The sequence below is a fragment of the Lucilia cuprina genome, chromosome 2 (assembly GCF_022045245.1).
Source record: "Lucilia cuprina isolate Lc7/37 chromosome 2, ASM2204524v1, whole genome shotgun sequence".
Classification (NCBI taxonomy): Eukaryota; Metazoa; Arthropoda; class Insecta; order Diptera; family Calliphoridae; genus Lucilia; species Lucilia cuprina.
In genome coordinates, this window is record NC_060950.1 from 40,881,406 (window position 1) to 40,895,686 (window position 14,281).

The following is a 14,281-nucleotide window of genomic DNA, read 5'->3' on the forward strand; positions in this document are numbered from 1 at the left end:
ATGTGTATAAACTTAGCGTCAGCAGAATTTTCTTACCCTATCACGCGTGCTATGTATCGGCAATATTGATCTTCTCTGATTTATATTTAGTTGTTATGCATTTATACATAGTCTATGCCTGAAAACTTTTTCAAAATTTCAAAAAATAAAATATCACCTCATAAAAGTTCATACTTTAAAACGCAATATCTCCCGATTTAGACCCAACTTTTCAAAACGGAGGATGACACTAGATTCTACGACCCAAAATTAAGTTTAGATGTTTTGGCATTTTCTGTGTCTTTTTGACATAACACTTACAGTGTTATAAATCAAATTTTTTAGTTTAACTAATACATTAACACAATTTATACCAAACATCTAGTTAAGGAGTGAGATCGAAAAATTCTTAACATACATATATGTTTATAAAAAAGAAACCACTAAACTTACAGCTTTATTTTTTTTTTTTATTTGATTCAAATTATTATTACAATTTACAAAAAAAAAATATTTTTATAGTTTTAATCACTAGTGATGAAATTTTGAACCCTTTTCGGAAACCCTTCCATTAACGTTTTTATAGTGCTTTCTGTCACTTTGCTCGAACATGTAGTCCATCTCCGTTTAAAATCTACCACACTTTTGGACACCTTTTTTGTACTCTTCAATTCTCTTTTAACAAGAGCCCAATATCTCTCCACTGGCCTTAGCTCCGGGCAGTTTGGAGGATTTGCCTCTCTTGGTACAAATACCACATTATTGTTCTTGTACCACTCAAGGGCTTGTTTACCATAGTGACAGGATGCCAAGTCAGGCCAAAAATAAGTGGACACATTATGAAGTCTTATGAATGGAAGCAGCCTTTTTTGTAAACATTCCTTGATGTAAATTTCGGTATTTATAGAGCCCGTTGTAACAAATGATTGGCTTCTTTTGCCGCAACTGCATATTGCTTGCCATACCAAGAACTTTCTGGGAAATTTTGTCTGCTTTTGGGTCCTAAACTTTTCTTCAACATTCCCTCGAGCATCAGCAACATAAAACTTTTGACCTGGAAGTTGCGAAAAATCTGCCAGAACATACGTTTCGTCATCCATTATGCAGCAAGAATATTTTTTTATAAAACTTGACTTCAATTTCCGTGCTCTGTTTTTGGCCTCTAAATTTTTAGCAGCGTTCCTGTCAGGAACTTTTTGAGCCTTGTATGTTTTTAAACCTGCATTAGCTTTAACTTTTCGTACCAAATAGTCCGAGCACTGAGCTAACCGAGCTGCTTTCCTACCAGATGTGTTGGGAGCTCTTTTGAAAATGCGTTCTATTTTTTTTGGCTTTAGAAACATCATGTGGACCATTCCTTCTACCTGAACCAGATTTTCTATCAACTGACAAGTTCTCAGGGTACTGTTTAATAACATTGGAAACAGTTTGACGGCAGACCTTTGTATGCTTGGCCAACTTTTTGTAAGACCAAGTTGGGTTTAGTTGAAAATATTTAATAATTTCTGTACGCACTTTTTTCTGATCACTCATTTTAATCAGATTAACAAAAAAATTAATATAATTGACATTACACATAATAACTGACATGTTTTTCAAAGGTAACTTGATCAAAAAAAAAATCAAATAATACTTTGGTTGAAAAATGTAATGAAAAACGTGTGTTAAGAATTTTTCGATCTCACTCCTTATTTGTTAGGCTTGCTTTGTAAATTACGGTTTCTGTGTTACTGTTTACATTATTTCGCAATGTTTTGGTATAGTACACAGCCTTCGTTAAACTTAAATAAAATTTGATTTAGACCCAGGATCGGCAGACAAATATTACGTTTTGCACTTGTATAAATGAAAGAGCGAAAAAAGAAATGAGAAATCATTATATTCTCATCTCAACAAAAATGCATATATGGAAAACTGAAATTTAGAAATAATATTAATGTAATGTAACAAAACTAATATTTATTAAATTTAAAAGTGGCAAATATTTTTTGCCTTGTTTTGCACACATTTATTTTAGATATTAAAATATAATACACAAATTTAAGCTTTTTAAATATATTTTTAATTAAATATATACATATTAAAGATAAAGATATAACAAAGTTACATTACATTTTGGTTAATTATTATTTAGTACAAGTATTGTTCTCACATAAAGAAATATTACTATGAAATTTTTTTCCGATCGGTACGCAATTAGTCATAGCTCACATAAAACATTGCTCTTATATATACATAAGTTCACTATAGAATTGTTTTTCGATCGGTCCATATTTGGTCATAACTCTCATATTAGGTCCAGAAAATCACTTAGATTCACAATATTAATTACCAACAAGTAGGACAGTCGGGCATGACCGACCATTTCGAAAAAAGCGAGTGAAAATGAAGTGCGAATATTGAAAAAATGTATTCTTGATGATTGATAAATATTTTGATATAAAAAAATTAAAGTGGGATCTGAGTGATTAAAAATCGGGGTTTTAAAGAAATATTAAAAAAGCGGACTTTTGAAAATTTTCATTCATTAAATATATAATAAAGCAAGTTATCAGTCGACGTAAAAGTGATATCTATATTCAGCTATATCCACCATCATGTTATCATACATACATATGTATGTACATTTGGGAGTTATATCCCATATTTGGTCATAGCTCTCATACTAGGTCCCTCCCCACTATAGTGGTGTAGGGTATAATAAAGACACTGTATATCAGTGTCTCTCATAAGTACTCGAATTTATGTAAATTATGAAAAGAAACCAAATTTAATAATATATTTTGTGTGCAAAAAATGAAATTAATTTGTTATATTGTATAGACAGTCCATAGGTTTAATATCACGCAATTCTAAACATGAAAAATTTACATATACTTAAATTAAATTATCTTTTCTCAAAAAAGTCCATAAAATTGCCTCACAAAAGTATACGAATTTTCCTGTATTTCAAATTTGATCATATTGTACGAAACAGAATCGAATGGTTTTTATGCTTTAAATTGTTTTAAGGGGTTACTATCAACCGAAATGATATATTTTTGGCCCATTTAATCCACAATTTTTGGGGATTTGTACCCTTTTTATACCCTCCACCACCATCAGTGGCGATAGAGGGTATATATAACTTTGTCATTCCGTGTGTAACACCAAGAAATATTCATCTGAGACCCAACCAAGTATATATATTCTGGGTCCTTATCAAATTATCAGTCGATTTAGCTATGTCCCAAAATGTTCTTCGTTTTCCTAAGTTGTTTGGTATTGAAAATGGGCAAAATCGGTTCACATCGGGAAAAGTTATGAATCAAAATTTGAAACAACCTCGAATAAATAAACATTTTTTACACATTCTGATGTAATTTTCTCGAAAATTATGCAAGATAATTCCAGAAAAATTGGCATACTTTCGTTTCCACACAAGAGCTCAATCTCGCCAAAATCGGTCCACAATTTCATATACCTCCCATGCAAAAGTATATATTCCCAGAAAATTGATTTTTTGTTAATAACTTCCGTCGATATCTTCACAAAATTTTAGAAATTAAAATTTTATGACAATAGAATTTATTCAGAGGAAAATTCTTTTAGATGGGTTCATAATTGGTCATAGCTCCCATACAAGGTCCCTTCCCGAAAATCACTTAAACGCCCATAACTCATTTCTAAATTGAGATATCGATATACTTACATATGGTACAAGTATTGCTCTTATATACAGAAATATTAAAATTAAAGCTTTTTTGGAATGGTTCATAATTGGTCATATCTCCCATACAAGGTCCCCTCCCGAAAATCACTTAAAAGCACATAATTCATTACTAAATTAAGATATCCATATAAAATTTGGTGCAAGCATTGTTCCCACATATAGAAATATTACCACGAAATCTTTTTCCGATCGGTCCAAAATTGGTCATAGCACCCATACAAGTTCCCCTTCCGAAAAACACTTAAACACGTACAACTCATTACTTAATTAAGATATCCATATAAAATTTGGTACAAGTATTGATCATATACACAAAAATAATACTAGGAATTTTTTTTTCCATCGGTCTATAACTGGTCATAGCTCTTAACAAGGTCCCCTCCTGAAATAACTAAAACGCACATAACTCATTACTAAATTAACATATACATATAAGGTTTGGCACAAGTGTTGTTCATATACAGAGAAATAATATTGTGAAATGTTTTTATCCGATCGGTCCATAATTGATTATAGCTCCCATATGAGGTCCCTTTTAGAAAAACACACAGACAAGGTTCCGTTCCGAAAATCAGAAAAAATGCACATAACTCACAACCAAACATTTATATCCATACATTTAGCAAAAATATTGCTCTTATATATATAAAATTGTTTTATGACCGGTCCATATTTGGTCATAGCTCTCATACTAGGTCCCGAAAATCATTTATATTCACAATATTTATTACAAAGTAATGATATAGATATAGAATTCTGAAATTTTGTCTTTATGAACATAATTGGACATAGCTCCCATTCAAAGTCCTTTTACGAAAATCTCTTAAACGCACATTACTTATTACCAAATTAAGCTATTGATATATAATTTGGCAAAAATATTAGTTTTGTATACTTCTATTTCTCCTATTTTAGGTCCAGCCCCTAAAAGCTCTTTAACCGTATTTAAAGAGTATTATCAATTTGTGTTAAACAAAATTTTGTGTAGAACAAAATTATATATGTATTTGTATTTTGAAAATCTCTAAATCTTTCACACACATACATACATACATACATACATACATACATACATACATACATACATACATACATACATACATACATACATACAATGTATAGATACATGTAATAGATTTAACTTTTGGGATTTTTTCTATTAAAGACATGAGAAAACTTATTTCTAAAAATATTTGATCAATTAGAAAAGTAATAACATAGAAGTATCTGGTGGAGGGTATTTAAGATTCAACACAGCCGAATATAGCACTCTAACTTGTTTTATGTAATATCATTAAAATGGCGATTTTTGGCAAAATTTGTAGGATTTTCTCTTTTTTCCAGAGATAAAACCAAAATTTGATATTGTTATTTAATAGACCCCTTGGAGTATCTAAACATAGTATTTTTTGTTACAAGAATCTGTATTTAAACGATCCAAGATATATTATTGATATCATTATTCTGTCGCTAATTCAATATATTGGAACTTAAGTCCATTTTCATAATGCAAGGGTCAAAAATTTTCGGGGATAGTTTTCTTGTATATATTCTTTTAGATATCAGCTTTTATATATTTAAAGTTTTCAATGCATTGGAAGTGTACAACTCCAAAACATACCTCGAAAAAACACCATTTAATATGGTAGTATCATTATTTTTATATACCAATGAAATATCATTATTCTGTCGCTTATTCAATATATTGGAACTTAGGTCCATTTTCATAATGCAAGGGTCAAAAATTTTCTTGTATATATTCTTTTAGATATCAGCTTTTATATATTTAAAGTTTTCAATGTATTGGAAGTGTACAACTCCAAAACATTCCTCGAAGAAACATCATTTAATATGGAAGTATCATTATTTTTATATACCAATGACGTCCAGGTTGCATGCCACTTTTATTTTTATATACCACAAGGGATCTATTAAAACCTCGTATTAAAGTTTTATTTCTGAAAAAAATGCAAATATGGTCAAAAATCGCCATTTTAATGATATTACATGAAAAGATGGTACAACATTGTGGAAGAAATTGGCTAAAAATATACAATTTCGGTTGATAGTAACCCGTTTTTAATTTTTATGTTTCGTAAAATATGGTGATATATGAAATACAGGAAAAATTCGTATACTTTTGTGAGGCAATTTTATGGACTTTTTTTAAAAAAAAGTTAAATTAGTTGAGGTAAATGTAATTTTTCTAAATTTTAAAGAGTGTGATATTATACCTTAGGACTCTCTAGACAATATAACAAATTTAATTATTAATTTCACACACAAAAAATATTATTAAATTATGTTTCTTTTCAAAGTACAACCAAATTCGAATACTTATGTGAGACACTGAAGATACAGAATTTTTAATTTTGTCTTTATGTACATAATACATATACATTATAAACTAGCTCCCATACAAAGTCCTTTTATGAAAGTCTCTTAAACGCACATTACTCATTACCAAATAAGGCTATTGATACAATATTTGGCACAAATATTTGTTTTGTATACAAAAAATCAATTTCAAGATTTTTGACGATATTTTCACAAATTTGTTTATTAAAAGTAGGCAAATTTACTATATAAATGATTGTTGTATTGCTTGAGGCAATTCTAATATCTGAAAATTCTAAAGCTTCATCGATATTGAAATATGGAAATTGTTCATAGTCTAATTGCTTTTTAATTTCGTCAATTTCTGGCTCGGACAATATAAAGGTATTTATAACTCCTGCTTTGGCCCATTGTAGAGCATATTGAATGTTTAATATTTCTTTTTTTATTAATTTTAATCTATAAATCAAATTTTGTTCAAATTCCTTTCATTGAATAGTCTAGTATTTGGACCTCAGTTCTGCAGTTTGTGAGTGTGGCCGTAAAATAAACAATTTTAACATTTTCTGTAAGATGCATTTTTTTACATCTTTCTTATGAATAATTCTATTTCTACTATAAACTTTAACCTTATTTCCTAAATCTTCCTTTATTTTCTGTTTCTTGTAACGTGGAAGGAATTTATCCCTTTGTCCTATTATTTTTTCATAAATTTCCTCATCTTCAAATGTTTTGATCTGAGTTATTTCTTTGTAGCATTCTAGTCTGAGTTCCAAATTTATTTATTACTCAGGTTTTCATGATTAACTTTATTGTAAAACACTTCACAATAAACTTTATTGTGAAACACTTTATTTGTAACAGAATGTATGGTGAGATTATACTGTTGAGCTACTCTATGAAAGATCTTAACAGTGTCTAAAAGATGATATTCTTCTTTTAAACATCTTGCTATTTCGATCAGGGTCGAGTGTGATCTTTCTACATGACCGTAAGAAGTACTATGCCTGGGATCAGCAAAATATAATTGAATTCTTAATCTTTGCATTAAGGATTGAATTGTAGGTGTCTTAAAGCCTGGTTCATTGTCTAACATTATTTTCCTTGCTGCGGGAAAGGTCTGCAATATGTCCAATATTTTTTCTTCTATTTGCTTTATTACGAGAAATTTTGAATAAGCGTCAATACATGTAAGGAATTAAAAATTTTGGGCATAAAAAATGTCAATATGAAAGAACTCTCCCACCTTGCTAGGAATTGGAGCTTCTCCAATTGAAATCTTTGTTGGCTTCCTATCATATTTCGCTTTATTGCAAATATCACAATGCCTTATAAATTCCTTAAAATGATCAATCATCCTGGGCCAATAATATTGTTTATAAACTTGTTTATGATTTTCCTTAGAACTCCTATGTGCCCTAGTGTGAGTTTCCTTAATAATAGCTTTTTGGTCATCAACAGGGAAACCGAAAACATGCTCTAAAAAAAGTGTTTTAAGCGCTTTAAATATGCCGTAAAAAACTCAAAATATGCTCTTAAAATTTAAAAAATATGCTCTAAAAATAAATTTTTTTATTATTTTTTAACATTGAAAAGCTCAAAAAGACAGAAATTGTAATGAAATAATAAATGTTTAGTGTCATATTTCATCCTGTAAGATTTTTTATAATTGATTCATCTCATGGTTTGAAGAACTAGTTTAATAGAATTCCGTTTTACGTTCAGATAACCAATAAATAACATGAAACCATTTAGACCCCAAAAAACATATTTCAAACGACAAAGTTTGACACATTTCTACCAATTGTATTCATAGCTTCTAAACTGACATTTTAATCGGTGTTGTCATAAATTCCAATAATTAGTTTTTTAAACTATAAAAATGGATTGGTCTCATGAAATCAAAAGTAATAGGTTTTATGTCTGATTTAAAATGTAATGCTTTATTGAACAAAAATCTATAACATTGGTTTTCGTGAGAGTAATGTATTTTTTGCAGTTTTTAAGTTCTACAAACGAATTTTTTTCAAAATTGTAAAATAGGCTGAAAAATTAAAAATAAAAAAATTTAATTTTATTTTTTTTAAATAAAGTTTTGAAAATGTACAAAAACGAAAAAAAGCAAAAATATCAAAATATGCACTAAAAGAGTAAAATATGCTCTAAAAACTCGAAAATATGCCTTAAATATGCTAAAAAAGTCAAATCATGCAAAATTATGCTCTTATGGGTAAAATATGCAAAAATATGCTCTAACAAATCGATGCCAAAATTCTTAAATTGGTCTGAAACGTATAAATATCTTATCTATGAGTCCATACGACGCACCACAAAAAACATGCATTTGCATATTATGGTTTCCCTGGTCATCAATATTAACAATATCTATTGCAAAGATTCTTGTAAAAACAAACTTGTTGGTAAATATTCCTTTTATTGTTTCCTTAAACTCATATAGATCTTCGGGACAACAATATATCGCTGTCGCTAAATTTGGTCGTAAAATTTCTTTCAATTTGTTCTTGAGATTTCCCTTGTATCAAATTCTATAATGTGTCTAGTTCTATTAAATTGAGTAAATTATTCATAATTTTGAAATTGGCCCTGCTTAAAAGAATTTGTTGTTTAAATTCATTAAGTGGTTTGGAAGTTTCCTTAATAGTGATTTCTTCACTACTTTCGGCAGAATGTTGTGTACTATGTAAAGACTTGTCGTCAGAAATATTATTCAAAATCTGTCTGGAAAGTGCTTCTGCTACAACATTTGTCGCATCCGGCTTATAAACAAATTTCAGGGAATACTCTTCTATAAAAGACATCAGCCTCTTAAGTTTTACATTTGTATTCTTAGATATTGCAAATATTAGCGGCTGATGGTCAGTTTGTATTTCCAAATCTGCAACACCATACAACTAATTTCTCAAGGTCTTTAAAGACCAAACTATAGCGAATAATTCTTTTTTATTTCTAGCGTAATTTTGTTCAGTAGATGTCAGTGTTTTTATACCCTTCACCTTCGTGAGAAGGGTATATATAAGTTTGTCATTCCGTTTGTAATTTCTATAATATAATTTTCCGACCCTATAAAGTATATATATTCTGGATCCTTATAGATAGCGGAGTCGATTAAGCCATGTCCGTCTGTCTGTCTGTTGAAATCAGTTTTTAGAGGACCCCAGATATCGGCGAGATCCAAATCTTCAATAATTCTATTAGACATGCTTTCGAGAAGATCGCTATTTAAAATCAGCAAAATCGGTCGGTAAATAACGGAGATATGAGCAAAAATCCGAGACAAGCTCTGAAAATTTCATCAAAAAATTGTTATAAAAGTAACAACAACACTGTATATAGAAAAAGATGTACACGTGTGTGTGTATTGGTTTTATTCAGCTGTGTATTTTCTACTAAAATACACAGCAAAAAAATATGATTTGCAATTTTTGTTAAAATAAAATAATTTTCCCTTTTGTTTTGCAAATATATTTTTTAATAGAAAAAAGTATTTAAAACGTTTTCAATTATATGAGAGTAGATTGAGAGTTATTGTACAATATTTTTATGCGAATAATGTAAGTTTGAAATTTAAAACTAACACAAATTTTTTCCAAGTGCTTTTTAAAACAATTTTTTTACGATAAACAAAAACAAAATCTACGTACCGTCAATGTTTACCAGCAATGAATACGAAAGTGTTGTTGTTTTACTCTTGCTTGTATACTGTTAAGAACAACAACAACGTGTTGCTAGTATTAAGCGCATATAAGTGTATAGAAAACACACTGTCTATAGCTAAGCGCATTTACAACAAGTAAGAATGTTATAGTCGGTCAAGCCCGACCATATAATACCCTACACCACAGTGTATTTCGCGGAATAATTAGTTTCCTTCTAAGTTTTTAATTAAATACTTTAAAAGTTAAAAAATACTTAAGCCCCCCCGCCACTCACGGCTTATTCCAAGGGAGAGTAAATATGTTATTTCACATATTCGATGTCTGTAAATAAAAATATATTTAAGGTTAAATTAAGCAGTTATTAAACTTTATCGTTTCTAAGTCATCAAGGCTAGTATAAAACACGGTTTGGCAGGTTTTTGTGTATTAAACACACGAGTACGAGTGTATTAAACACAATTATGAACTTAAAAGCCCTATTCGGCGGGTTCAGTTATATGGGGGCTAGATTAAATAATGGGCCGATGTAAACCATTTCCAACAGGCTTCGTCTCTGGTACAATAGAAGATCGAGTGCCAAATTTTATTGAATTATCTTCCAAATTGCGACCTGTAGTTTGATTACAAGTTTTAAAAGCCCTATCCGAGGGGTTCAGTTGCATGGGGGCTAGGTGAAAGAATGGACCGATGTTAACCATTTTCAATAGGCTTCGTCTACGATACCATAAAAGATCATGTGCTAAATCGACTCAGAAAATGATTCTAAGCCGATTGGTATACTTTAAGGTGGGTATAGGACCAATATTATTGTGCGTTACAAACATCAGCACAAAAACAATATACCCTCCCCACTAAAGTGGTGTAGGGTATAAAAACAAAAGAGTACTAAGCGCATAGGGCTTGGGCACCCTTGGTTTGGATGCTGTTGGCGTCATTGCGTTGTTACTTTTGTTTTTCTATGTTTTTCGTTATGTATGTTTAGATGTCTGTTGGTTTAGATGCCTTGTGTATTTTGTGTTTTCTTTCGTTTAGCGTTGTTGTTGTTCTTTCTGTTTAGCTTTTGATGTAATAATAATGTAGTCGGGAAAAAATTTAAAATTTATAAAAGATGTTTAAAATACACTATGGTGAAGGGTATATAAGATTCGGCACAGCCGAATATAGTGCTCTTACTTGTTGAGATATTAGATATTTAAGATATTTGAGAATTATATTCGACTGCTGTCTTCTTGGACATATATTATGAAATTCTTTCATTCTCTAGAGTAAGATATTTTGTTAATGGTTTTGAAATCTTGGCATAGTCCTTTATAAATTTTCTATAGTATCCAGTTATACCAAGAAATCCTCGCAATTGTCTAAGAGTTTTAGGTTCAGGGTAGTTTACTATAGTCTCTATTTTCCTGGATCAGATTTAATTATTCCATGGGCAACAATATAACCCAAAAACTCTACTTCTTTCTTAAAAAATTCGATTTCACAAGGAGATTTTTATATTAGAATCCCTAAGTCTTTGGACTACCATATTTAAATGTTTTTTTTATGTTCTTCTAAACTATTATATCATCTATATGACAGTACGCACTTTTTTCTGGTCACTCATTTTAATCAGATTAAGAAAAAAAATTAATATAATTGACATTACAATATAATATAATTACATTAACTGACAAGTGATTGGCGAATGCCTCACATTTTTTTACGTATTTCTTGCCCTTGCTTTCTAGACACTATATTCTGTTTTCTTAGTAGGGTCAAAGTTTTTGTGATAATTTCTCAGATCAGATTCCTGTAGTCTCCCAAGGTGACTGGGGGTGTAGACACTTTGACATCATCTTGTAAGATATCCGTAAGATCTTAATGATTATAAGTTTTATAGAAAATAAAAATCGAACATTTAAATAGGATTCTCTTTAAATTTAGTCCACGACGATCAAAATGGTATGCTTGATGTTGTTCTCCGATATTTTCTCGTGGTTTATGTACTAATGTTAATGTATTGGTTATTTTTAGGAAAAACTTAACTTTTCATTCCCTTTATAGGCAAAAATAAGCGATTAAGCAACAACCAAAATATAAATATGAACATCAGCAATAATTTTTACAACAATTTTGAATTTTCTTTAAATATATAAATTGTTCATTTCACAATCGATGCGTTGTATGCGTACCAATTCATCAGCTTCTACAATACTCATAACCAGTCGAAATATGCTATAAAACTTTAAAAGATATTCTAAAAATAATTTTTTATTTACATTAATCGCACAAAAAGACTGAAATAAAAATGTAATGAAATATTCAATATTTAATGTCAAATTTTACCTAAAAGATTTTTTTATAACTGATTCACCTACTAGCATATAGTAGTATATAGGCGAGGACCTAAGTCCCCTGCCAAAGACCTAACTGGTGAGAATGTATTAGTAGAAGCACACAAATAAACGGAGTTGTTCAAAAGGTAGCAAATAAAAAATGTATTTTTTTGACGTTATTTTTTTTTTTTTTTTTGCTAATAATGGAATTTTATATGCTAGTGAATGAAAATATTAGTTAATTATTTTTTGGAAAAGATATTTTATATTAAAACATATTATAAACACGTATTTTCGTAATTTTTTTCTGCACTAATGCAAAATGAAAAAAAGTATGTAAAATACTTTTTTAATTTTCAATACGAAAATGTACAACTTTTCTTTTTTCAGTTTTAATTAAAATGAAATGTCAAAGAATAAAAAATATTTTTTTTCGTTTGCAAAATATAAATTATTTTCGGGGCTTTAAATTAATGAAAAGTGTTCCAAAAAATAATAAACATTAAGTTTAAGTGATAAGAAAAACTAATAAGTGCTAATATCCTCGCAATTTTGCGAAGAAAATTTGAAGTTTAGTGAGTGACTTTTATTCTCACAAGTTTGTTTCATTCTCTCAGAGCTCGTCTGTGTAAAGAGAATAAAAACTTTTTTTTTGAAAACCGCTTCAGTTTCGCCTATATGTACTACTATATGCCTAGTAGTTAAAAAATGAATTTAAAAAAATGATATTGATTTTGTATCTAGGCATATTAAAAAACCAATATGTACTTTAAAAAAATTTGTCCAATTACTACTAGGGACAAAAATAGCCGTTACCATGTGGCAACGCCAGGCATTACTCCTATTTTAAAAATGTATACACAAATTTATTTCTTTCCTTGTGTTTATTTGCAGTACTAAAAAAATTACATATTTACTTTACTAACATTTTGTGTGATATTTCTCAAAACATTTATACATAAACCAACGTCGCTTTTTGTATAAATTATTTTATCACTTTTACAGAACTTATTTTTTTGCAATTTAAAAAACAGCTTACCTTAATCAATTTTTGAAAGTAATGGACTTTTTTTATTTCAAATTAAAAAGAAGACTTACTAACGTTTTTAAAACAGTTCAGTTACAGGTTGTTTACAATAAGTATTTAAAGTTAGTAATATTGAGCCTTGTCGTACGGCAACGGCAGGAAATAAATGGGTTAAGAATACGACGCTCCACAAATATTTTGGTTTCCCTGGTCATAACAATGTTGTTGGTATAGCAATTTTTTATATGTTTTTATTATAAATGTGTGAAGAATTTAAGTTTTGCAGAGTATTCAATAAATAACAGTTTTGTCAAATGTTTATTTCAGCACAATGACGAAAACTTCAACTGATTATTTTTACTATTTGTTTATCTCTGGTCCGTTTTGTTTGTTTTGATTGTTTTTTTTTTCTTTGAAAAAGAGGTTTATTCGTAATCACTGTAGCTACAACTTGCACCTTGATTGTGAATTTAACAATTATTTTTTTCTCACCAATTATCGCATACGAGATTGAATGAACGTTTGTATCATGAACACATATTAATATCGAAATTAAGCTAAAATTCATCTAAAAGAAAGTAAAAAGCGATGCATTTTACTCGATCACGCATGCGGAAATTTGGTCCTTTTTATAAGTTATATTGCTAAACATATCTTTTGTGTTTAATATTAATATTTGCTTTAAATAAAAAATCAATTAATTAATTTTCTTTTAGAAAAAACATACAATTGGATTTAAATGTTCGTCTAATGTCACATGTAGATATCTATGGAGATGCGCTATTGAACAAATGTTATTTTTTACGTAAGTGGAAATACTCTTTAATTTTTCACAAGTTGTTATCAGAAATAATTGTTGGGAAAAAATAGCAGTCAAAGAAATTTACAAATAAACGTCATTAATTTCAACTCTATCCCATTTTTGCTTATTATATAATTTTGTTTATTACGTAACAAAATTGTATTGAGCGGAAAGAAATTCTCAAATAGGCGTTCCCCCTTATAAAATAAAGCTAGCCCCGAAAAACAAAGCTAACACAACTGTTCTGAAGTCTTAATGTACATTTATAAGGGGAAAATATTATTTTTTCAGTTTTTACTAATTTTTGTCGTTATTATATTTACCTTACATCCAAAAATATTGGACATACACCCAACGTAAAGTATATAAATTAGTATATAGAGATCGATTTTTAATATATTTGGAATTAAATTTGGTATATACTACTCTTTT

The 14,281-nt window shown here is 29.2% G+C and overlaps 1 protein-coding gene across 1 annotated transcript in view; it reads left to right on the forward strand.

The window, feature by feature from the left end:
• LOC124420822 (FERM domain-containing protein 3) overlaps positions 1 to 13,871 on the forward strand; it is a 101,895-nt gene extending 88,024 nt beyond the window's left edge. Inside the window, exon 6 of the mRNA XM_046955064.1 lies at positions 13,764 to 13,871. Within this exon, the coding sequence (XP_046811020.1) occupies positions 13,764 to 13,856 (93 nt within the window). The 3' untranslated portion in view covers positions 13,857 to 13,871. The remainder of the gene's footprint in view (positions 1 to 13,763) is intronic.
• The last annotated feature ends 410 nt before the right edge of the window (positions 13,872 to 14,281 follow it).